This window comes from Nesoenas mayeri (genome assembly GCF_963082525.1).
Source record: "Nesoenas mayeri genome assembly, chromosome: 1".
NCBI classification, from domain to species: domain Eukaryota; kingdom Metazoa; phylum Chordata; class Aves; order Columbiformes; family Columbidae; genus Nesoenas; species Nesoenas mayeri.
In genome coordinates this window covers 98,371,830-98,398,694 of record NC_137541.1, presented here as the reverse complement: position 1 = coordinate 98,398,694, position 26,865 = coordinate 98,371,830, and the positions used below count along the sequence as shown (strand labels likewise).

The window sequence follows — 26,865 nt, the reverse complement described above, 5'->3', positions numbered from 1 at the left end:
GAGACCATTTGGGAGGGTTGGCACGACCCGCTCCGCCCCCCCACCCCCGCTTTACTGCCCGAGGACCACCCTCCTCTCGCCCCCTGCCCCGCTGTGCGCCCCGGCAGCTCCCTGTCCCCCGAGGCAGAGCACAGCCCGGACTTTGGCCCCGGCAGCCGCCGACCTGACAGGGGCCCCGCACCTGCCCGCTGCTGCCGGCCCGCCCGCCGGGTGCCCCCCACGCCCGCTCGGCGCCCCCTACCCCTCCACACGTGGCGGCGGCACCGTGGCGCCCCCTGTCGGAGCGGTCCGGCGCTCCGGCCCCATTGGCCGACGGGCGGCAGCGCCCATCCCGCCCCAGCTGCGCCCTGGGGAGCCCTCCAGGCATAGCGGGGTTGGGAGTCTTGCCTCCCCCCGCCTCCTCCTCTTTCCTCCCGTCCGGTCCCCTGCGCACCGCTCTGGGGGCTGTGGGTAACAGCGGGACCTCCAGAAAACCTCCCTAAGGCGCCTCCTCTCGGGCCACCCGCCTGGCAGGCTGCCTGCGCAGTGCTGGGGGGCGCTGGGGAGGGAGAGGGACCCCCTTGCCCCCACCTCCCGGCGTTGTTTCGAGGCTCCCGGGCGAAGAGCGCCGGCCCCTGCGGAGCTGCGCGGTGGCTCAGGCGGACATTAAAGAGACGAGAAATCCCTACGGGAGGGACGGAACGCCCTGTGCCGCCGCTGCGCACCCGCCGGTCCGAGCGCAGGTGCAGGAGCTGCGGGGGCGGGAGGGTCGGTCACCGCGGTCAGCCCGACAAAACCGGGGGTGGGTTGTGGGCCACGTCCCGTCACCCGCGCTCCTGCGGTTGCAACACAGTCTCCTCACAGCACACACGCCGGTGCGGAAATGGAGGGGAAGGAAGATAAGCTGTGGGAGACTCTGCTGTGCAGCGCTTTGAAGCAAAACATCAATGTCTTTGGTGGTCAAAGTTGCAGAGGGTGGGGAAAAAGATCTCAGGACAGGAGTGAGATGGCTCCAGTGTGGTTGACGGTAACGCAGAGACATGGGGTTCACTGCGAGCTGAGTCCAACCAGTGGTTGTGGTATTCGGAGTGCTATATGTATTTTTATGAATATATATGAATGCATATATATTTGCACATATGGGGAGTATCCTAAAGGTCCAATAGAGAAGAGGATGCCATTGCTCTGGTGGTGGTGAGGTGTTTGAGGAAAGAAGGACATAAATGCATAGGAAAATAAGCTTTATTTATCCCACAGGAACAAAATTCTCAAGAAATATGTTCATCATCTGCTTGTATAGACAGGCCAACTAAACAATATGCTCATGAGTAGCAAGATCACTGTTGTAGATAATTTCACTGGCAGATGTGTTTCAGCTGGGAGACTTTATAATCAACAACAGCATTTTCTTGGTAATAAAAATGATGTCTGTTTTACTTCTGTGCCAGCAATTTTTATGGTATAGAACAGATTTTAAATGTCAGAACCAGTAACACAAGCTAGAGTTCTGATGGGCTAACAGCCAGCTTATATTACTTCCTTCCACTCCAGATTTAAACACAAGCTTCCCTATATAAACAATTATTACAATAATTATAAACAATTATTATTATTGTTATAATCATCACCATCCCAGTTAAGAGGGCAATTAACACTAAAAAGTGTGCATGCACACCAGTATATTGGTTGTATGTTAATGTGATTAGACCAAAGAGCTTCAAAGGGTTAAATGCTTGGATACATGGGGGTAACTAATTCAGGTTCATGGGGTTTGCTCAAATTCTTCATAATAAAGCTTGCTTTTTGGCTACTAATATTCACACAAATAAGAAATTATTTTGAAAATACTATAAGCAAATGTAATGAATTGTAATAATATGTCAAAATGTCAAAAGTTAAAATGTTAATAAAGCACATAGATCCTTCTCTGGACACTGCTTGGGGGCGGGGGGAGGGGGACAGAATATATTCTTAAGCTGTTTACTTGTTTATGTTATTTTTTTTCTCTGAATTCTTAATTTGAAGCATTTCTTTCACTTCCATAGTGGAACACAGATAAATTTGTATATAAAAGGTATCAGCTGCATATGTCCCAGAAAGCAACAAAAAAACCTCAGATCATCTTGGATAAAACACAGTATGTGTTTATTGAACATTTTCAAGAGAAAGAACCAAAATATTTATTTTCATTGCTAAACAAAGAGTTGAAGTGGTGACCACAAAACACTTTAACATTTTATTAATCAAAACTTTTTGTCTACCTGGCAAAATATATATCAATCTGTTTTAACTATTAACGCAGAAATTTAGTATTTTTAAAGAAATATCAAGGGCCCTTGAAAAACATATTAAAAATACGTTATCATTTGTAAGTTGAAAGTGATAGCCACGAAAGTGCTCATCCTTTTGTGTGTTGTCAAGATGTTTCTGTATTTAAACTCATGTACATTATCATTTTTCATTTTCAGGATCGAAATAAATATTATGGTAAACTCAGCAACTGATATATAAATGTTTCAAATATAATTTAGATAGAATAGTATTTTACTTTACAGAAAGAGCACTTTTTCAGATTATGTCTTTCTCTCAACAATTTAATAAACACAAAATCACGTTTCCCTCCATCTGCATGGTATTTCAGTATGATAAAGCATGCTCCACACATATAAGATGAAGATAAAACCACACATTTTCTCTATGCTTTAAAGCGTTGGCTACAATGACTGTATTGCAGAATTATGTCAGTAAACTACTAGTTCTGCTGGCTTTCCTCAGCATTTCATTCATTTGCTGGTATTTTATTCAGTTAGCTAAACAGGGCAGGCTGCAAAAGCACTAGTTTTTGTTGATAGATTTATCTACATAAGGATGTTTGTTAGCACAGAATGGTTGATGAGGAACAAGGGAGAAAGGAGAAACAGCCTTGCTATCAAAACTGTATCAACCATACCTCCACGTATGTATGCAGTTTAACCATTGGCATGACATAGATTTTATAGAACAAAGTGTCACAGACTAGTTCTAAATTATTCTTAAAACTTTGTATCTAATTTACCTTTACAGGAATGATGAATAATATGATTCTTAAAAAAAAACCCAAACGACCATCAAAAAAAACCAAAGCCTGCCAGATTAATGCCTTTAAAGGCTCCTAGAGCAGGACCTAACTTGTCAAGAAGAGAGACTAAATTTACATCATTTCAGTTCCCGAGAAGAGAGAAACATAATTCCAGTAATAAATAAATAAATAAAATCAGCATGTGTTCCTCTCATTCTTTGTTTTTTTTTAAACAGTGTTTTGTCAACGTACATATGCTTTTCATGATGTATTTTAAAATTAAGAATGGATTTTCTATCTATAGCTCCTTTCACTTTGCTAGAATTCAGATATAAATAAAAAGTAATGGCATTAAAGTTTTTAATCCTTTGTACAACTTCAAGATTTCCTTAAACTTCATGGACAATATAGAAATATAGTAAAGAAACCCAACATATATGAATGGAAATGACAATTTCCTTATTCTCATTCTATCAGAAGGAATAAATATTTTAGCTAATTTTCAACACAGGAAAAAAAAAGATTTGTGATCCAATTGCTCACAAACCAAAACCTTTCAATTTTTTAGCTTTTATTAAACTTGCTTTCTCTGTTGTTTACAGCAACTTATGAATCAAAATGTGTATCCAGTCTTTATGAGTGCAGGTTGGATAGTTCAATACCATCCCCACATGTTTTAGGCACATCTTCGATGATGTAAAGTTCAGGGTGCGCAAGTGACATCATGTAAAAGAAAGCAGGATTGCAATATCGCAGCAAAACATTAATTAGAGGAAGATTTTATTTTGTCAGAATGATGAATTGTGGGATCTGTGGGCTGAATGTCACCAACCAAAGGAGCCTGTGATCAGAAGGCAACTCTTCTTTCACCAGTTTACACTGTAGCCCCACCTGAAAAATAAAGATTGAACATTCAGCATTTCCACCACAGGTGTGCCCTTTGCCAGCAATTCTGGGGCTTATTTGCTCCAGCCCTTTTGCAGCAGCAGCTGGAAAATCATATCCCCAGAGATGTACAGAAAACCCTCCCATTGGCCTCGCTCCCCATTTTCAGAGGGCCATGGCATCACTGACCTGATGCTTTAGTTACACCGTGGCCACAGAATCAGAGGAAAACAAGTGACTGTCAGACCCTGAGGGCACGAACAGCCTTCATGGCCCTGACCAGCCTCCCTAGGGGCATCCTGGCATGTCCTCCAGCTGGATCTCCCCTGTGTAACCCTGCCCAAGCCTTCCCCAGTGCTGGGCCAGTCGCAGCCACCCCTGAGCCTGCTATGGCAACCCCAGGCCGAGGTTTTCTAAAGTGCCAGGGGATCTCAGATCTCTCAGAAATGTCTGTGAAGCTTCTCCACATGCCTCTTGCATTTTGCTCCTGTCTTACTCATTGTTCACATTATGGAACAAATAACACAAATTAGAGGTTTAAATTAACCTCTGTGGCAGTGAAGGGCCAGGACCAGGCTGTGCCTTAAGTGCAGGAAGCTGAGGGCAGCCACAGTGTGTGTGCGGTGGTCACATACAGAAGGGTGATGATGGTAAAGGGACCCCATGGTCCCTTTGGTCCCCATGGTCCCATTGCCAGGCGGTGTCAGATGCAGACAAGGCAACTAGCCCACCCAAGATCAAGCCAGGAAACCTGCCAGCTATCTGGGCTCATGGCCAGGTCTGGTGTGCCAGGGACATGGTGCAGGACAGGGCAGAAAGCCCACCCAGGCCAGAGATGAAATGGTGGCCCCAGCCAGAGGTTACATGGGGATGCCCCTGGCAAGATTGATCTGGGCCATGTAAACTGTTTTCCATGTATATGGCCATGACAGTCAGTCACCTCTGTGGTAGCAGAGACCTCATCTCATGTAATTTCTTTCATAAAGTCACATCACGTGCCCTGTTTCTCATGGAAGACTTCAATCACTCTGGCATCTGCTGGGAAGACAACATAGCTAAGCACGCACAGTCCAGGAGGTTCCTACAGGTCATTGATGACAACTTCTTTGCACAGGTGGTAGATGAGCCAATGAGAAAAGGTGTACTGCTGGACCTTGTCCTAACAAACCAAGAAGAATTGGTTGGAGATGTGAGGGTTGGGAGCAGCCTCAGCTGCAGTGACCATGAGATGGTGGAGTTCAGGATCCTGCATGGAGGAAGCAGGGCAATAAGTAGGACTAAAACCATAGACTTCAGCAGGGTGAGCTTTGGCCTCTTCAAGGACCTGCTTGGAAGAATCCCATCTTTTAGGGCTCTAGAAGGTAGAGAGGTCCAAGAGAGCTGGCTAATATTCAAATCTCACTTCATCCAAGCTCAAGACTGATGCATGCCTGTGAGCAAGAAATCAGTTAAAGGGCATAGGAGGCCAGCATAGATGAGCAAGGAGCTCCTGTCAAAGCTCAGATAGAAGAAGGATGCTTATGTAATGTGGAAAAAGGGACAGGCCACCTGAAAGGAACATAAGGAAGCCATTAGAGTATGCAGGGATGTGATGAGGAAGGCCAAGCTCTACTTGGAAGTAAATCTATCCAGGAATGTCAAGGACAACAAGAAATGCTTCTTCAAGTATATCAGCAGCAAAAGGAAGATTAGGGAAAATGTAGGTCCACTGCTGAATGAGGTGGGTGCCCTGGTGGTGGCAGATACAGAGAAGGCGGTGTTACCGAATGCCTTCTTTGCTTCTGTCTTTACTGCTAATACCAACCCTCAGGTATCCCAGACCCTTGTAGTAAGAGAGAAACTCTGGAGAAAGGAAGACTTGGTTGAGGTTAGAGATTGTTTAGACAAACTGGACATCCATAAATCCATGGACCCCAATGAGATGCACTGACAAGTGCTGAGAGAGCTGGCAGATGCTATTGCTAAGTTGTTCTCCATCACCTTTGAAAGGTTGTGGAGAACAGGAGAGATGCCTGAGGACTGGAAGAAAACCAGTGTCACTCCAGTCTTCAAAGAGGGCAAGAAAGACAACCCGGAAAATTACAGGCCAGTCAGCCTCACCTCCATACCTGGAAAGGTGATGGAACAACTCATTCTGGATGTCATGTCCAAGCATGTGGAAGAAAAGAAGGTTATCAGGAGTAGTCATGGATTCACCAAAGGGAATCCATGTTTGAACAATCTGATAACCTTCCATGATGGTATGACTGACTGGCTGGGTAGACAAGGGGAGAGTAGTTCATATTGTCTGCCTTGACTGCAAGGTTTTGACACCATCTCTCACAACCTCCTCATAGGCAAGCTCAGGAATTGTGGGTTCAATGTGTTCACAGTGAGATGGATTGAGACTGGCTGGATGGCAGAGCTCAGATGGTTGTGGTCAATGGTGCAGAGTCTGGTTGGAGGCCTGTAGTTGGTGGGCTTCCCCAAGGATCAGTACTGGGTCCAGTCTTGTTCAACCTGTTCATCAGTGACCCGGATGAAGAGACTGAGTGCACCCTCAGCAAGTTTGCTGGTGATACCAAACTGGGAGGAAGGGTTGATACACCAGAAGGCTATGTTGCCCTTCAGTGTGACCTGGACAGGCTGGAGGACTGGGCAGAGAAGAATGTGATGAAATTCAATAAGAGCAAGTGTACAGTCCTGCACCTGGGGAGGAATAACACCAGGCACCAGTACAGGTTAGGGGTGGACCTGCTGGAAAGCAGCACTGCAAAGAAGGACTTGAAAGTCCTGGTCAACAACAGGTTGAACATGAGTCAACAATGTGCCCTTGTGGCCAAGAAGGCCAATGGTATTCTGGGGTGCATTAGGAAAAGTGTGACCAGCAGGTCAAGGGAGGTTCTCCTCCCCCTCTACTCTGCCCTGGTGAGGCCACATCTGGAGTACTGCATCCAGTTCTGAGCTCTCCAGTTCAAGAAGGACAAGGAATTACTGGAGGGAGTCCAGCATTGGGCTACAAAGATGATTAGAGGCCTGGAGCATCTTTCTCATTATGAAAGGCTGAGGGAGCTGAGTCTGTTCAGCCTGGAGAAGAGAAGGCTGAGAGGGGATCTTATCAATGTCTATAAATATCTCAGGGGTCGGTGTCAAGAGGACAGTACCAGACTCCTTTCAGTGGTGCCCAACAATAGGATGAGGGGCAACAGGCACAGATTGAAGCACAGGAGGTTCCATCTAAACATGAGGAGAAACTTCTTTACTTTGAGGGTGGGAGAGCCCTGGAACAGGCTGCCCAGAGAGGTTGTGGAGTCTCCTCTGGAGACATTCAAAACCCACCTGGACGCATTCCTGTACAGTCTACTCTCGGTGAATCTGCTTTAGCAGGTGGGTTGGACTAGATGATCACCAAAGGTCCTTTCCAACCCCAACCATTCTGCGATTCTGTGATATATATCCATCTTCTTGGCATGTTACGGCTACCTACACTTGTTATTGATGAAGAACATTAATTACGATTATCTCGTACAGAGCAGTGAAGTTGCCTAGGACAAGATTTTCAAATGCTTCATCCCTGACCTATTTCTGCCCCCACTGAAATTATTTGTAAAATTCCCATCTGTTCCAGTGCTAAATCTACTTGGAAAGCTGGAAACAAATTCAGTCTTACCCTGTGGTTTGAAACAAAGTTTCTTGTTCTTATAAGCGGTGTAGGCTGCTATTGATCCAACAACTAATATTATAAAAGAAGAAATTATAGGAGATGTAACTCCAGCTATTAATCCTGAATCTGTGGAAAAAGAGAGAGATTTTTTTTTTCAGAGATACTGAAACAGTTTGACTTAAGTATATTATGTACTAAGATGTGTTTTTGACAAACTATGAGACTTGCTTGGTGAAACATTGGAAATTCATTAAGTAGATTAAGCAGAAGACTAGAAATTGTGTTACATTATAGCTGGTGTGAAAATGGTGTCTTAAAGCCTAATTTGTTATATAACACCAAAGTCTTTTATAAGACTGACATTTTCTTACTATTTTATGATGATCATAAACAAATTATCGAATAAATTATTTACTATACCTGTGTTTCCTCCATGATTGAAATGCTTCTCCTCTTCTCCTGGAATAGATGGTGAAGTTTCATCAATAAATGTTTTTCATCTTGTTTTGAGAACAACATCTTTAATCAGCAAAGTGTGATTTCTTACAGAAGGGGAAAGAGGGTGGCTCGGCAGGGCTATGAGAGAGGAGCTCCCCTACTCATCCTGACTGACAGCTGTGCTGGCCAGAGGAGTAATTGTCCATCCTCCTGACACTTTGTTTTTGGAGAAGAATATTATGTTCCAAAAAAAAAATAAAATATAATAGTTAGCAGTCTACATCAAGCTAATTTGACAGCGAGTGGGAGGTTCAGTATACTCTGGCTTTCTCTACTGCCAGACAATCAGATGATACATCAATAATTTAAGTCAAGGTCATAGGCCCAGTGCATCTACTTTCAGTTCTCAGCAGAAGCCTCTTGGCTTGGGACTGCCCTAGCTCAATTCAAAGGGATTAATCCTGTAAGATTCTGGCACGTGCCAGAATGCTACAAAATGTTTAGGAATATGTTTCAAGTTTGAGCTTCAGGCTCAAAGCCATGGTTTGTGGAGAAGGGTGACTGTTCTAGATAAAAATAGCAGGGTTTTGTTCTATACCTTCAGTGACAGAAAGATTACCCCTGAAACAAAACCAGCCAGTTACAAGCTACAAGTATGAGAGAGAAGCTGCAAGGAGAATTAGCAAACACTACCTGCTATGTGTGGTGGTAAAGCCTTCCCATCAAGGAGATCTGAGTCATCAAAACCTCCTGCAAGATAAAGATTAGAATTTCTGTGGCAAAATTATCTGATTGGGGGTAACTCCTTAACTTCCTTGTCCAGTCTTTCGTAATGTGCTGCAGAGGGGTGAGTGACCTCTGAAGTCCCAGCTTGGATATGGTAGGTGGCTCAGGTATCTTGCACTGAATTGCCTATTCAAATTCACCTGGAAGCTGGAGTAGTAAAACTGTTGGTGTCTACCTGTTCTGCATCTGTATTGACACTTGTAGGATGTGCGGGCTTGAGCTGTCAGTAGCACAAATCCTTATGTAGTATGGACATCTCAAATGCCAGCAGTTCCTGGAGCAGGAAGCCAGTGGGTCCCTTCCAGGAAAGACTCCAGAAGGACTCCAGAAGCACCTGTCCACATCTCACCACTACAAGCACACCAGAAGTAAATATGCGGTACATGGTGGTAGCTGGGATAGATGTGTCACTTCCACTTTATTTAAGTGGGTGTCTGGGACGTCACGCAGAAGCAATACATGTCTCCAGTCCCACCTGTTGTATGCCCCAAAGCCACCTCTGATGCACATCTCGATATGGTTTTGGACATAGGCTTATCCAGACCCTGTGGCTAGATGTCAAATTTGAACTTTAGCGTGGGTATGTATACATGGTGTATACATACCCAAAATGAAAGGGCAAACAAGATGAGTGTAAGGCTCATGCCACTTAGGAGTCAACGTCCCACATTTTGGGCAGACAGAAAAGCTGTACGGTACCAACATTAAAGCTCAGAAAATATTTCCAAGCACTGGGTCAGGAATGGTGATTACAAAATGGAGATGGAGGGAAGGGATGATAAAAACTATTCACAAAGAAATAAGAGAAAAAAGTATTCAAAATATCTGCTCTGAATACTTCATAGCATTATATTTTCTTAGGAGAAAATATTCTTACCAGAATTAATATGGCTTCCTGGTCGTGGTGGAAGAGGTGGGTACAAAGGTTTTCTTGGGATGTCACCTGTTGATAATTAATATTGTTAGATGGTTGGACAGGCAAAACTGAGAGCTGTAAACAAAGAGTATGATAACCTGAGATTTTATATCTGTTTCTAATCCATCCCCTGGTGAATTAAGAAAAGGACCCTTTCACTAGCTAAAAAGTCTCAAGCACTATATCAACAAGTAGCTTGCTACTAAAACTAATTGGAAAGTGAAAAGGGAATATTTTAAAAATTAAAATGAGAGAAGAATTCACAAAAATGTCGAAGGAATATATTTCATGTATTTCTGGCAAGCGCTAGTATTGTTTAATGCTGACAGCTGGGCAGTCCACTGGTGCAGCTACATAGAGCTGACAGAGAAGCTGGCATTCTGGGCTGGGCAGAAGGCAACAGCTTATCTCTGTGCCATCAGCAGGTATCGCTAAGATCTGGAGATTAGTTTCATCTAACAGATGCTGAATTCATTTAAGGCGTGATGAATTTCCTACTTTTGAAGAGTACAAAATTAACTCAGACCTCAGCTTTGTTGTTTAGGTATTTGGCCTCAATTTTTGCCAAAGTATTAGGGATAGATGCACTGGACAGAGCAGGAGATCTCCGGTGACTAATAGAGTTTTCAAACTGCACATGCAGTGCTGGAGTAGCAAGAGCTGACTCAGGTCAAAACCTACCAGAATTAACATCCAGGGCCATTGCTCTGCATATATAGAGTAGGTCCCCTCTTGCCACCTTTTCTCCAACCAGTCCAGTCACATATTTAACTGTTCTCATAGCCAGACAGTGAACTTAGCTCAGTTAGGTCACAGAAATAAATATCAACTTCATTCTCCTTAAATATTTTGTTCACTGCCAATACCTACCAGATGCTCTTTTGTTATATTTTCTTCTTGCCAAGCTACTAAATATGTTTCTGATTGTGAGTACCGTTTAGGGTCTGATTTAGCAAAGCTTTAAGACTTTACCTAAAATCCACTGACTGCAGTAAGCTAAACCCACCTGAAGTTAAGCATATATCTAAATAATTCAATTCTATAATTCAATTTTATTATTCAATAGAAGAGTAGTTCTGTTCCAGAACCGTGTGTAATGACCTAAGACTCACCATGGCACAAAGGCAGAAAACTACTGATCTCATTATTAACTTCTATTATGATGCAGCACTTATTCTTCTCTAAGCATAAGAAGATATATTCTATGGCATAGGTAGTGAAAAAATAATGTCTTCAGAACTATTGATAATGAGGTATATATCATTAATCCCATTATACCCTGTATGAATGTCAATTAAGAACCTGAACTGAAAATGGAGCAAAGAAATAAAAACTGAGGAAAACATCATTTACTATTCTCTGAATAAAAATGGCAGGTTTTAGTGAAGATACATTAGCTATTTATTAATAATTTAATCATCACAGTAAGCCCACCTTCTCATAACAGGATACATTAAAAACTTGCAGGAATACAACAATTACTATGAGCAGGAAAAAGCAACAGTATAAACATGGGAATTATAAACAAAATTAGATTGAGCTTAATGAAGTGTGGGCCAACATGTCATTCAAACACAGGCAAGAAATACCACAGGCGAACCTTAAAATGTGAAAAAACCTGGAAATGGGAAAGAATAATATAAAAGTTATAATTCTCTAAGACTGGAACGTAAGTAAACCAGACCACTGTGACTGGAGCCATAATTCAGAGGTTCTGTGCAATGTACTGAGAAGTAATTTTTCTTTTGAGTAGCCTTGATTCAGGTGGAACTTTAGGCTTTGATTCAATACTACTTGAATTTTTGAAAATTTCTATGTACAAGGACCTTTTTGGAGTACTTCACATCCTTGAAATGCCTCTAAATACACTGAACAAAGTGTGGTGCAATTGCCAAAGTCAGGGATTTCATATGTCCACACAGCTCAGCACAGTATGTTGAGTACTTCCTGGGTCAGTTCTGGAATTTCTATAAATACCTGGAATTCATAGCAGGTTACAACAGCTTGACAGCTTCAAGCTTAAACTATCTCTAGTCCATAGTGCTCATCTGTGAAACATTCCTTGCTGCACTTTTTATTTGGGATCAGCAGAGCTAACTCAAGCTCACACCTCTCTCTGTCCACTCTTACCTCTCATTCCTAATCTTAGGCAGACTCACTTTTGGTAGCTGAAGAAACTACTGTCATTACCTGTTGTCTTTAACCTTCTGCCAGAGGTCACCACCCTGACCAACCAGGGCTGAAGGGGCAGTATAGCATCTCCTCAGCCATGACTGTGGTAGCCTGACATGGGTAACATAAACCATAGCTAAATTCTCACAGGCAGACAGTCTAGAAGCTCCCACTGCTGGCAGCCAGAGACAGCCCGTCCTGCTGTCCCCACTCTGCATGGTGGCCTCTGGCAAAGGGGATGTGTGGACATGAGTTGTTACTACTCTCGTGACTGCGGTTCCTCCTATAGTCTTGAAATCTCTTTTCACAAATTAAGCAGACTTCAGAAAAAGACTATGAATGCACACAACCATTGTACTTGATAAGAGAGTACTCACCCCCACCAAGAGCATCTCCTAAATGTAGATCGTTGTCTAAAAATGAAAATAAGGAAGATTAAGAGAAGTGAGCTACACACAATTCTTCTGGGCAATGAGATAGTTTTACTGGAAAAAGGTACAACTGCATGTTTGGCAAGCAACTCTTCAGGTCAGTCCCACAAATTCAAACAAGGTATTATGCTTTTCTTGAAAACTGTTATACAATTTAATATTTGCCCACATAGTAACTGACAAATGATACAGCATTTTCTACTGAAAATATGGAAGATTTATTCCTGCTTTTAAAAATCCCAGAATAAATCTCATAATGGAATCAAGATCAACACCTCTTTAGTATATTTGCAAGTACATAAATAAAACTAGCTATGTTAAGATATTAAAATGTATCTATTTTAAAAATACACTAATTTATTAACATGCCTGTGGTTAAAACTAGTATGTGCATGTTTGGCTTGTATAATTGGTTGAACTGCAAAAACTGAATACCCATTTCAAGAACAGATACTGGAAAGTAATAAACCTACTTAGGGAGAGAGAATTGAATTAACTGATTTATGTAAGGGTCATGGTGACATAAAAGTTTTTGCTTCAAGCGATCATATCTGCCTGTCTGAAGTTGGGTGACTGTTTTCCATGACTGAGCTATAAAGGTTTTTAAATATACTTAAACGTCTATATGTGCATGTTATGTAGTGAATCAACAGGCTATTGCCATTCTGCCAGGACTGTGTCTTGCTGTGCCTGGGATGGAATTTTCCTTCCAATATGCAATTTGTCAATAAGCTGTGGATGCATAAACAGGAGGAACTCTGTTTCCAATGTTCAGGTGTGGATCTGAGTGGTGATAAGTGGGTGATATTTTAGGGTGTTCATGGAGTGATGGTGAGCTCTGAAAGGTCACTGAGTAACAGGCAGAAATCCATTAGCTGATTGTCATAACTCCAAAGATCCCTTTCTTGCTCCTTATAAATATAGAGTGCTGGAATGAATCAGATGGGACAGCAAAATCTACCTAAATTTTAATACAGACGCTTATTGTCACAGAAAATTATATAGAAGTTCTTTTTTTTTTTTTTTTTTTTCATTGTAATTGTGTCAGAATTCTTGAAACCCAGGAGAATCCATCCACATGCATCACCGTGCAGAAGTCTGCCTCTATATGTTCTTTATATCCAGAGGGATTGGGAAGCTGCTTTTGCACAGTATCTAGTCTCATTTGTGTAACAACTCAGAAATGCTTTGATGTCACCAGGAAATCTGACAGGAAAACATTCAGATTCATGACTCAGTTTGTTCTTGTCAAGCCAGGTATTGATACTGTCTGTCTGTCTGGCCAGCAGTGTTGCATTTCAAAAATACCTCTATGTGTCAAATACTAACACTGTAAGAAGCGATAAATTGCAAACTGGATTCAATTTATTATCAAGATGAAGAATTCAGTTAAAACACAGAGTTCCCCTCTGGAGGGTTCATGCAGATAATTGTTGCAGAAATGCTCAAGTTGATCTGAATGAAAGAAAAATGAAAATGTGTGTATCTGAAGGGATCAGAAGAAACAGCAGAGCAAAGAGTTAAAAGAACAGACAAAGGTCATTGTTCTCAGCAGTAAAATTAAGGAATGTGTTGTTTCTGTCAAAACCAGCAGGCCTGCAATCTAAGATGACAGCACTGAGGACTTATCAGAGGAAAAGCAGAAAAACACTCTAAAGCAATGCGCTGCAACAGATCACCTGATCCATTACTTTTCTTGTTTGCTCATCCAGAAAATAGACTGTAACCATAGTCTCTGTACCCCAAAGAAGCAAAATGAGACAGTGGGCAGCAACATGACCTCAGAGGTGCTGAAATAAACAAGATTTTCAGGCAAATGACCTCTCTATAATAGCTGATGATTCCTAAAGCGTATGACAGATCTGTACATAAACTAGCCAATCATTTCTGAACAAGACCCACAGACACAGGATAAGGACTCAGTAGCTGATGTACCTTGTCCCATGTTGCACATGATGCTCACCAGACCACCTGAGGTCACCACTTCTGAGTGCTCATGAGTACATGGGTTTGAGTGTATGAGTGAATTAAATCAATGGCAGGATAAACGTGAGTGGGTAAAACCAACTGATTTAGAGATTTTGTAAATAAACATCACCTTCTTCTTCCACTAAGTTGTGTGTTGAACTTTGTTACACTAGATGAGAGGTGCCTACAGGAGAGGTTCATCTCAGGCAGAGGTTTCTATGTGGGAATTGATGCCCAGAGGTCTGTACAATAACTACATCCAGCTCAACCAAAATCATAGTCTCAGCCAGCCTCATTTCTCGATGATATGGGCTGAATGAGGCAAAGAGGAAACCCTGAGGTTAAGATGATGCATCAGGTAGATCCTAGGACATACTTTTGTAACATCTTTCTGCACATTTCCAAATCCAGTAATCAATTTCTAACACTGTCTTTAAAAATAGTCTTAATTGCTTTTAAACTCTTTGCAATTGCTCTCAGTACTGAAAGAGATTCCAGAATTATCTGAAAAACATGAAGTTCTTTATTCTCAAGAATTAGTGAAGTTGGTTCAGGTAGGGTAGATAATCATCTGATGGTCATATTCCTAACAGATGGCATCAGTGGCCAGTCGTGCTCTAAAGCCTTACTGGAAGCAGTAAAGATGTATAACTGGTAACTCTTAAAAAATATTTCACATACAAATAACAGCTAGTATTCACCCAAATGATCTCAGTTAAGGTACATCAGCAAATATGATAAAGAACCTCATGGGAGACAATTTCTACATATCTGAAATCAGTTATGACCTGTTGTCTTCATTACTTACTCAGCACAGGCCTTGTTGGTCTTCTGATCACTGTAGGCCTCCTGGTAATTATGTCATCTGTGGATCACAATGACATACCAATAAACAATAACAGCTTAAACTTTTTCAGTTTAACAAAAGAAGGTATCTGTGCAAATCTAGAGAGCTGCAATCAATAAATCTTTATGTATCATGACAGAAGCTAAAAATAAAGGGATATGTTTTCAAAGCTATTATTTTTTTTTGTTTTGAAGAAAATTTTAATTTTATGACAAAAATATTGAAATCTAGCATTTCTCAGTTCTGTATATCTTCAACTGAAGTACTAGACACTTCATATTCCAATCCTCAAGGAAAAGGACTTAAGAGTTATTATTGGCTCTAAATGCCATAGTAAAATAAGGATAGGAGATTTGCATACCTGGGTGGTCAAGAGCATCAGCTAAATCAAAATCATGTTGACCTAGAAAGAAGGTGACAGAAGGAAAGAGAAAGTCAGTGGGCAGGTTCACATGACCTCCAGGTCTGATTGCTCTGGACAAAGCCAGAACACCAGTCAGAGGCAAAGGGAAAATCCATCCGAGCGGGAGCAGGCACGGGGCAAGCTGTCATCTGCTATCCCTGCACTATGCAGTCCTGAATGACCATGCAAGAGGGGCTCTGTTAATTCAGAGAAGCTATTCATTCAGGAGGTGCAACGAGAAGCCTTTCTCTCACATTATCCATTTTCAGCCACAGTGCAAACACACCTTCGAAGAACACAGGTGGCCTGTTGTATGGCACAAGGTCTATTGCCAGAAGGTGGCTGAAAGCAGCATTCAGCATGGTACTTGCAAATCAGAATCATTAGGTGAGAGCTTTTAATATCTTCATTATTATTTTACTGGCCCAGCTCCTGAGAGCAACTTTACTGGCAAGCCCATCTTGTGATCACCTGTAACACGAATCAACTTTTTTTTTTTTTTAATTCTTCCTGTAACACACGCCAGCAGTAAAAGATTCTAATTTAGTTTGCACTGTACCTTAGAAAAATCTGAAAGGGGATAAAAGAACCCTTCCTGTTCTGTGTTAGGTGACAATGATATCATTAAATGTAACAGCAGGGCAATTAGTATCCTGACCTTTGAAGTCAGCTGGCAATAAAACTGGAAAATATTTAAAATGTATAAACTGAAGCATACAACTTTGAACTGAACAAACAGTTATTCATGTGGGTTTTACTTTCCACTGTCTACAATCTGCCACTTTCCTTTTAATACATAGTCTTCATGAAACACCTTTTTGCAGAGTATGTATCCATTAGTTTTCATCTAGACTGAAATTTAACTGTCCTTGTGTTTGCACACCAAATACAAGATCAGCCTGCAGAAACCACAAAAAGTCACTAGGTGCCATGGCAGAAATATTTTACTGTGCCCTATCAAGTGAGCCTCTTGATTTGCATCTATTTATCGTCTTGTCGAAAACACTTAATGCCTAACTGTTCAGTGAAGTGTTGTTTTTTAGTAAGTCTTGAACACTTCACAGCAAGAAAATCATTGTTGTTCAAGCAGGGAAACTGAGGAAAAAAAGAGAGGTTGTCAAAAGTTCTTCAGTGTGACTGTATTCTGAGTTCATGTCAGGCCTTTCTTCTCGACAGGTCCTGCCCATCTTTGTGGTATTCTTCAAATTAATTACTGTTCCTGAATAATGGCTCTCACCTGTGTCAAAGAGCTCCTGCAAAAATTAATTATCAGTGGTAAAACACTGTGTGATCCTCAGATAAAAATCAACACAGGAGCATAAAGTAGAAATGTTTTGATTCCCGTGAGGATTTTCACATAAGTCTATGAACCTAACTATAGCTGGTGTCTGACAGAAAAGATAAAACATGGCTGAAATGAAAAATAGTGAATGGTTTCTAAAGCAAAACTGTCCCTATAAAAATTTTTATTACAAACCTGTGTTTGGAAAGAAAAAGCCAATGACAATATAAAACGTTCCCACACACGTTATTAGAGTAGCATTTTATCTCTTATTTGAACTGATCTTGCAGTGTCACTTTGTCCAAGTACCTTTCTTTCACCCGCCCTGGCCCTCAGCCAACCTAGCTAAGTCCAGAAACCTTTGGGCTGAGTCCTTGGATACATAACATTCCAAGACTCTGACAGGTGGTGTTGGTTTATTTGTTTGTTTGTTTTTGGGGAATCCATTATAATACATAAAATTGACAAGTGGCTTCCTCAGAAAATATTTCCTGCCAGGGCCCTGAGGACATCACCAGCCCTTACTGGCCATCCTGCTGGCCAGCCATGGGACCATCTGATCCCCATGCAGACCCCTAACCACAGGCTGACATGCTGACATTGCTTCAACTTATATGGTCAAATTGTATTCTTCTGAACCATTTTTTCAGTGACAACAATACAAGCAACTTAAGTTTGACTGTCCTTTGACTTTGTCCTCTGGATTAATCTTAATTCTTGATGGGCATCCTGGATGCTGAAGGAGACCGTCTGACCTGGGTCCTACTGCTGCAGGATTCTGCCAGCAGGATTCAAATCAGTTCTCATCAGAGTGAGTCATCAGAAATAATTCTGTAATGCCAAAGAGCTGTTGGCCCCACCAGCTCCTTTGTTACAGGTCCTGACATGCAGAAACTAACAACTTAGAAAGCAGCTACCAAGGTCCTAATGCTGTAAAGAGAATGTGACAAAATCGTCTTGTGAGGTAAGACTCTGGAAAACTTCTAGGTACAATATTTCTTTGAAGTGAGGGAAAATTAAACACAAAAATAAATAATGGAAGGAGGAATCTAATCAAAAGAGATTATGGAATTCAAACAAGATGAATCAGATTCTCCCAGTTCCATGAGAAACAAAGCAAAACAGCAGACTGAAACACTTACTAACATCTGTCTTTCTTCAAGAAAATACCAACATTTCTCTCTCCCATTGTATGTCTGCTCTGTTATCAAAAAGTGGGAAAAAGCAAAAGGTGTTGTTTTGAAACAAGAGAAATATAAGTCAACTACAGAAATTTTAAGGAGAGATAAAAGAAGTCTAAAAAATCCCCTGAAGAAATTATTCAGGTTGATTTTTTTTTTTTTAATTATTTCTGATGATAAACCAAGTAATAAAATGAGCAGACACCAACATAGAATGAATGATTAGGAGTAAGACAGAAATCTATACTGAAATCTCTTTGGCTGTGTAAATGTGAACCTTGACAGATGGGCAGATTATATGTGGATGTCTGTCCAGCATGGTAAATTATATTCCAATAAAAAGAAAGATTGTTTGGACTTCCATCCCAGCTTCCTCTGATAACAACATCAAATGACCACAAGGCGTAAGATTTTGTGGACCAGAATTTTTAATGCTCATTACTACTTCTAGACTGCACTTACACATTTTAAGAATCTAATCTGGGAGGGTAACAGATGGTAAAATATCTGAACAACCCAGATTTCATGTGCAAAATGGTGGATCTGAAAAGAAAAATACATTAGAGACTTGGAGAATATTTAGCTCAATAGGAACTGCAGTCACTTCAGGGAACTCTAAAGATAAATTAGAATGGAAATAAATTAGACAAGCTTCTTTACAGAATGAACAGACCGAAAAAAATTGATTTTCCATATACAAAATTGGCCTTATTTTTGGATCAGCTTCCATAATAGAAACAGCTGGAAGTATACTTATGAAAATGAGAATGAAATAAATTTTAGTGGGGAAAAACAGCTTTGTTCCTTCAGGGTTTTTTATTTGGTTTGTGTTTTGTGTGTGTGTGTGTGGTTTTTTTGGTGGGTTTGGTTTGATTTTTTTTTCTTTTTTTTTTTTTAATCTGAATGAAGTCATGAAGAGATTTAGCTATTCAGGAGATATTATCTCAGAGTTATTTCTGTTAGTACTGCTTTGGTCTAATATACAATTTCTTGGCATCACTTCTTGCCTTTCTTCTGGGAGTATCCTGGTGTTTACATAGAAATAGGATGATTATAATAGTGATTTTTGTTGGGTGGTCCACAATGATTCAAAACAGATAATTTAAGAAAGTGCTTATAAGCTCCTGCCTGACAGCACAGAAAAGTCCTTATCTGTGAATGAGAAAGTGCTAAGCTAAGAAAGCCAGCCTTCCAGATTGATATACACTTTGTGTCATGAAAGGATCTGTTTTAATTATGTTTATATTAACTGCTCAAACACAACAAACTATACTAAGATCAGGACTTTTGCTGGCACTACCAGCCTTATTTGGGAGGTAATTCACTCATCCCCACCCAACACATGAAGCTGTGCCAGTAAAAATCTGAAGTGTAGAACTGGTCTCAAGAGCTAAGAGTAGACTTCTCTGTAGCAGCCAGACAGGGGAGAATAAAGTCCATAAAGCCAAGCATCAAAATATAGTAGCTTAAATTTAAAAGTTACTAGATTTGTTTTTACAGGCATGATTATTTTAGGTAGGACATTTGCTTTCACTAATACCAATACTTTCTATGAGCATTTTAAATGTAATATGTGGAAGGCTGGTGATACAAAATCCTTGTTAGCCCACTTGCTCAACTGTAGAGATTGTTATAGTTGCTGTTGGTTACAGAGATACTGGGCCATCTTTTAGTAAGCTCCCTTGAACATAAGACACCTTCTGCTGAAGTATCACAGAGCTGGGGTCATCTTACCCCACCAAGGCAGTCCCCTGCAAAGTGGTGTCCTCATGCACATGTGAATGTAATATTTGCAGACTTCTGTTCATATTAGTTTTCTGAAAATGTGACCAAAATATACAGTCCCTAAAATAGAGAAAGCAATGCATCTTTTGCCTATGGTTGAATTTGTGATCTAAATGTTAAACGGATTCATCACCCTTTAGCTGATTGATCACAAAGGTCTGAGGTCCCACAGGTTTTGAGGAGCATTTATGAGGAACAAGGCTGGATTCTGCAGGTCAGTGTTGCCTATTCATCATTAGTGACTGTGGTTAGAAGTTTTCTGACAAAAGGCTACTATGCCATCAATTTGCAGTTTTTAATCTCCATAAGTAGGCTCAGTCCTGCACCGGATCCATATGAACACAGCTTGTGGTCATTAGATTGATGCACATTTAAATAAGACAGAATTAATATTGCTAAAAGAGAGCCAACTGATGCAGCATATGAAATTACATTCTCAGGTGTTTAATATGTGTAGTCTAGCATTAAAGATGAAGATGAGATCCATAAGAAAATGCATTTATACGTGTACATACATGTGTGTGAACGTATATCTTAAATGCATACATGCATATGTGTGTTAGATAAATCCTTTTGCCATTAATATGATTAAATTAATGGGCTTTGAGTGCATTGCTAGCAGTCATATGACTGGGATGAGATTAGCCACGTTACAAATAAATTAAAAGCAGCTAACTTAGAAATGTCAGCTAGATAGAAAGGGAAAATAAGTTGATTTTACATTATTTAAAAGTAAGAACAAAAATAATTTCTTCAGAGTAATTAAATAAGAATTGTTTTACGAATACAAGGAGATTAAAGCATTATGAAGCTGGCAGAGACTGAGGAAGGAGTAGATGACTCACAAAAGAAAATAAAAATTTTCTAAGAAAGAACAATATGATACCGAGTTTGCTCATGGGACCCATTTTATATTCTTTTTAACTTAACTGGTAAGTTATTCTTTGTACAGATCATTTCTGATTATTATACAATCATGAGACATATTTTCCATGTAACGAGAAAACATGATGTATTCTCTCAGGTATGGAATTCAAAACATATCCATTTAGTGGTCCAACTTTATTCAGGAAACAATTATGTTTGTTTAAAGGAGATTACTCATGTAAGAAATGTTATGGGAGAACATGAAGGTTTACACTCCAGAGTGGACGCTTCAGACAAAGTCTTGATGAGCGGGTACAATTTCTTCTGTGTAATACCCTCATGATCCATATTTCCTGATGAGGTTGCTGTAGCTTCTTTTTCCATCATGGCCCTTCCATTCTATAAACAACCATTGCCATTGCAACTCCTTGATGTTGGGGTGGAAAATGAGTATGCTTTAAAATCTGTAATTAAGATGTAAGTTCCAGTCTATAGACCGCAGCATATGGACCTGATTATTGGTTTCATGTTTATTTCTAGGCTGCTTCTGTTTATAGTTAGAATTCAAGGGAAATGAAAAGGTCTCTCTCACTTATTCACACAAGAACGCATTTAAATAATTACCAGCAAATAAGATGCACTAATAAAGCAAGAGTGACAATATTGCTTTATGGCTGTGCAGCATCATCTCACCAAACATGAAAGAAAATCTTCTAGTTTGATGGTGTTTGCTTTGTTGTGGACAAACAACAGCCTTTCAAAGGTATCTGCCGATCTTTATGATACGGTATGTCCTACATATATAAAATAAAACATACAGAATATTCTATATTTTGCTTCAGAGTGAGTACAGAAGAAGCTGGTGTGTGCTGTAAAACTGCAGGCAGAGCAATGGAGTTTTAGTGTCTGATAAAGCAGCACTGTATGTCTGCGCCTCCTACTGAAACTCAGGTTTTCAGCTTTGTGTCACCAGGAAGCAGAGCTTATGCCACAGCGTGGGCTGTTCAGCCAAAGCTTCTCTCTGTCCTGTTCCTGTGTGTTTTGTGAAGCTGTCAGCCCTTCGCAGCCATTTGGTTTGAGGGCATTGGGCTTAATGATGGTCACATTACATAAGAGCTATACACATAGATAGGCTCAAATAAGTGACCTATATGAGTGTTCCTACTGAAACCCTGTAGTGTGGCACAAGCAGCAGCTGTGATGGGCTCTCTGGGTGACCATTCACTGTGCAAGTACCAACTACTTGATCCACGCTTTCCCCAGCTGGGAGTTCAGAGAGAATGGGAGCTGGAGATAATGTGGGAGGTCAGGGAGGTACCAGGGTTTTTCTGTTGCTTGCAGAGTGTCTTTTAATGTTCCTCCTCCCACCTTTATTCCAAGCATGCTGGTAAAATGCACGCAAAATACCTTTAGCTCTTCAATATGGGTAGTACAGATCTCAGTTGTGCTGTTCTGTAACCAACAATGAGTTGAATTTGTCTTAGAAATTCTAGAGTATAACTAGTCCTGTGCCCCCTGAATTAGAACCATTGAATCACAGAATAGTTTGGGTTGAAAGGGACCTTCAAAGGTCATCTAGCTCAACCCCCCTGCAATGAGCAGGGACATCTTCAACTAGATCAGGTTGCTCAGAGCCCCGTCCAGCCTGGCCTGGAATGTCTCCAGGAATGAGACATCTACCACCTCTCTGGGCAACCTGGACCAGTGTTTCACCACCCTCAATGTGAAAAAAGATCTTCCTTGTGTCTAGCCTGAACCACAAGGTTTCCTTTGTTGCCTTGGTCAATCCACAGCAAACCATCAGCATAATTATTTAAATTGCTTCCAAGGTGTTGGTAATACTGCCAAGTCGAAGTTGATAATCAGAGGCTTTCCTATACATTCTTTGCTTGCGTGTTTAAGATGCAAGACAGCAAAGAAGCAAGGCCTATGTCTTCTCCATTTAATCCCATTAAGAATGTGTTTTCTGGAAAAGAATAATGCTGGAAAGAGTTGCTAAATGAGAAAAGCAATTAGGCTCCCTTTGCAGAGCTGAAGAAGCCCCTGTAGATGCTGACAGAGTGCACAGAGAAGCCTCTCTGAATGACCCTGGGCAAAGGCGGATTGGACTAGATGATCTTTCGAGGTCCCTTCCAATCCCTAACATTCTGTGATTCTGTGATGGAGCATCAGTTGGTATGTGAACTTCAAAAGCAGGAGACTCAGAAGAGGATCTGACAGCTTAGCCCTTGGAGGGAACAGAAATCAAGAGTCAGTGTGTAGAATGATCTGCAGATCTGGGTTGGATTTCTGAACAAAGAGCCAGCCTTCTTTTTGTTACCATTATGCTCAGGCAACAAAATGGTCTGTGAGATCTTTGTGAACAGAAATATCTGGCTCATATCTCAATTTCTGTTCCTTGCAGATGTTAACCTGCAAGGCAGAGCTGCAGTTTTGGTGCAAGATAGATTGTGATCCAGGAGGCTTTGTTGCTGTTAATGCAGGACAGTTCCTGGTATGGAGTGTATGCCCCTGGTTCCTCCAATACTGATCTTATAAGATGTGGAACATAAGGATGGACTTGACTTTTATTTGTCTGCTAATCTTAGTGCCTACTCTGCAGTTTGTTTTCATTTAATCTGGAACATTGTTGCCCTTTGAAAATATATTGCTGTGATTTAGCTTTTAAAATAAATTCCTCGGGAATTAGAAAATGCATTTATGACAGGAAAAGCTTATACAGTGGAAGCAGGACTGTTACATTTTCATAACCCATTCAAGCTCTTGCTTTCAGTTGGGATGGCTTATTTGCTTTCATGAGATATTGTATTACAGAACCGATTTTAGATAGTATTTCCCCATAACATTCATAGATATCAGCCCCACTGCCAAAAATAAGGAAGACTCTGATATTAAAAAAGATCAAAACAATCTGAATTTCGCTTCTTCTAACTATGAGACAAAATGCCACAGAAAGACATATTTTTATTGAATTATAATCTTGCAATAATTGTGACAATATTATTATTATTATTGTTGTTGTTGTTATTAATTACCCTCAGTGAGATGGAAAGGGATTGACAATCACTGATGCAAATGAGTGAAAAATACATACTGAAAACAGGCAGTTTGGGCTCTGCTACCAGGTTTGCGATGTGGCAGTAATGTTTGGAAAGTGAAGCTGAGAAGCTGAGTAACTACACTTCTTGTTGGCTCTTCCCAAGCTCTGATGTTGCAACACCTCTGCTGTTGTTAGCGTTTCAACCAGTTCAGGTATGTCTATTTATCAAACTGCAATCACACCCTTGTGTGATAGCACTTACATGCCTGCAGATGATAGCAGCTCTGGTATTGGGAGAGAAATAGTTTTGGCACCCAGATTGAGAGAATTAATTGGCTGATGTATCCCTGCTGATACTGTGAGTGCTTCAGCACGTACACAGGGACCTCACACAGAGCGACAGCGAGGACTGGAGCTTGATGGAGCAGTATAAGAACAACAGGACTGTGTTTTTTATCTCTCCCATTCTTTCTTTTCACTCCAGTGAAAACTGTATTATTCATAAAACTAAGTCATATAGTGTCTGAAATCCAAACAAGTCTGTAATTTTCTCCCCATAAAGTGCCTACTTAATTAACCAAGAATACAATTAGTTTTGAGTCAACATCTTTGTAAGCCTTAGCTGAACAGTGATACATGGCTTACAGGCTAGTAATAAATGCTATTCCTTTTACCTGAATAACATGCAACACTTGATGCAGTAGTTAATGAGTCTTAAACATCATCAACATTTGTGCTATCTTTGTCACTGACTAAACAGGATCTATCAGCTGGTCTTAATAACTGTGGCTATGTGGATTATATCTGTATTGGGAGCCTGAGGAGCATTTCTAAACAGTAAAGTCTGAGTGGGAGTTTCAGATGATTTCCAGCTCCAACGTGAGAGAGTCCTCAGGTTGCACAGGTTCCCCACTAAAGGTACGTATACAAGCATACAGCCCAAATGGGACCTGTGGTATGTTTCAAAAATGAGGTGTATGGCCCAAGTGGGACATAGAATACATTTCAAACAGGTGTGTCATCTCAGTTACTGGGGGACTAGGAGGTAAGCAGTGTCTTACCACACCTTAAGTGTGCAGTGGAGACATAGCCAAAGCTGAATTACCACAGGTCATCCGAGCCACAATAACCAGCATGGGACATTAGCATGAACTTTGTAGAATAAGTTTCTAATGTTTCTTTCATTTGAGTTGGGCTAAAAACCACTCAGACAATTAGTTGTTACATCTCAGCTTACGTGAGAGACCTCATGTAACCTGCCTAAGCTTGGAAATAAAAAAAACCAGGAGTGTAGAAGAAAGTATGGAAGACTGCAGTAAGCAAGTAAGTTTCTGAAGTATATCAGGTCTCTTGCGCAGTGTGGTCCTTGGTTACATCACACTTCTGTTGTGATGTGTCCATCAGGGTAGTCTAACCAACTAACTGAAAGATAGTTGGACATAAAGAAAATTCTAGATGTTAAGGGAAATTATATGTTCTGGACTGGCCGTGGTGGCACAATAGTTTCTAGAAGATGTTGCACATGGTTACAGTTTAGATAAGAATTAAAACTCCATATAAGTGGTGAATCATGCCATAGGCTTTCCTGTCATAAGGACTTAGACCAGCTTTTCAGCAGCATCACCAAGCCTTTCTCATATCACATCTTGATTAGGACTGAGAAGTGGCTCCCATAAATATCTCTTGAAACATGGTGAATAATTTTATTATAAAATTCAATGGCTGTTGCCATAGACTTGGAATAATTAATTTTGCTTTTCAAAGTGGATTAAATAGTTTCTGTGGTCATAAGACTGTGCCCAGACCCCACAGCAGCTTTCAGCAATGACTTCCCTAAAGTAGGACCTGAACTGGCTCTAAATAAGCACATGTATAAAGCAAGGACGTTTAGGACTATCATTGTATTTAAAATAATAGAGCATATGGAAATCGGCTTGCTCATGCTCAGATTGTTTGAACAGAAATATTCAACAAAAGAGATTCCTTCAGAACAAGAAAGTCTACATGCCAGTGATGAGACTGTGTGAATCATCCCTGCTCACAACATACTATGGGCAGGCAGGGGCAGGCCAACGCACTCCTACTGTTTCTATGCCATGGTACTTGCTGAAGACCTCCGAACAATTCCTAATTTGTTAAAATGGAACTATGGCACTAATTTCAGGTAAGGTTTTTTCTCTGCCCATCATTGCAAGATCTCTTAAGGACTCCCTTTAAATCAGGGGAGGTGGGAGGATGAGCAGCAGTAGCTATTTTGGAACTCGTGGTCAATGATTGATTTCTTCCTGTAGTCAAACACTGCGCTACAAGTTTTTGGAGTAATCCTAATATACAAACAAGAAAAAGTTACAAATACACTACATGACACATGCCCACAAGGATGGTCCTACTTGGTTTGATATTAAAGAAAGTTTTACACAACGTTTATGTTAGAATATAGAGAAACAACTCAATATGAAAGGACTACGTTTTCCCAACTGCTTTTGATTTGACAAAAAATATGTACAAAATATGTTCGATTCTTTGTTAATCCTGCATGAGAAAAAAAAAAAATATGCTTGTGTGTGAATTTTATAAATTCAGGAGTATGTTGGGTAAGGTTAATAAATTCTTAATTTGTAATTATTAAAGCATGAGCACCAATATGAAAACAAGAATCTTTAAACTGAATCAGAATTTTTTGTTATGATATGACTAATATATTTCAAAGTATCAATAACCAAGAAAAGCTCTAAAAGCATGAAGGTAGTATTTGACTAAAGATCTCTTTGGAAACTTTAAGTTCCCCTGGAAGATGTAATTTTACAGCTTCCATTTAAAAAGTTTATACTCAAGTCCAAGAAACACTAAAGAGAAAATAAGAAACTGTAACAAGCAAACTCTGACTAGCATAGCTATTATAAGCTATCATCCAAAAGAAGATAGATATCTCTTTAGAAACTGCAGAAGTACTTATCCAAACACTCTTTAAAGCTTCTCATGAAACAGTAGCAACAAAAATAACACCAGCAAGTATTTCTAAATAGACAACTGTAATTTTTAGGGGTTGGGTTTTAAGGGTTGTGTTTGTTTTCATTTTTAATAATCTCACCCTAGAAATAAGCCAAGACAAAGGTCACTTACCTCTTACGTGGACTAGAAGAAAGCCAAGGCACAAAAGAAGGATACTTCTGAATTTTCCCAT

General features: G+C 40.4%; 1 protein-coding gene across 1 annotated transcript; it reads right to left on the bottom strand.

Moving 5' to 3' along the window:
- Nucleotides 1-51: 51 nt before the first annotated feature.
- Nucleotides 52-26,865, bottom strand: LOC308045098 (CD99 antigen-like; the record flags this gene model as incomplete). The annotated part of the gene is made up of 10 exons (XM_080352189.1): nt 52-111; nt 182-444; nt 7,572-7,691; nt 7,986-8,024; nt 8,697-8,753; nt 9,667-9,732; nt 12,255-12,290; nt 15,085-15,141; nt 15,485-15,526; nt 26,805-26,865. The coding sequence occupies 10 exons, from the start codon at nt 26,863-26,865 to the stop codon at nt 52-54; spliced, it is 801 nt and encodes a 266-aa protein (XP_080208315.1).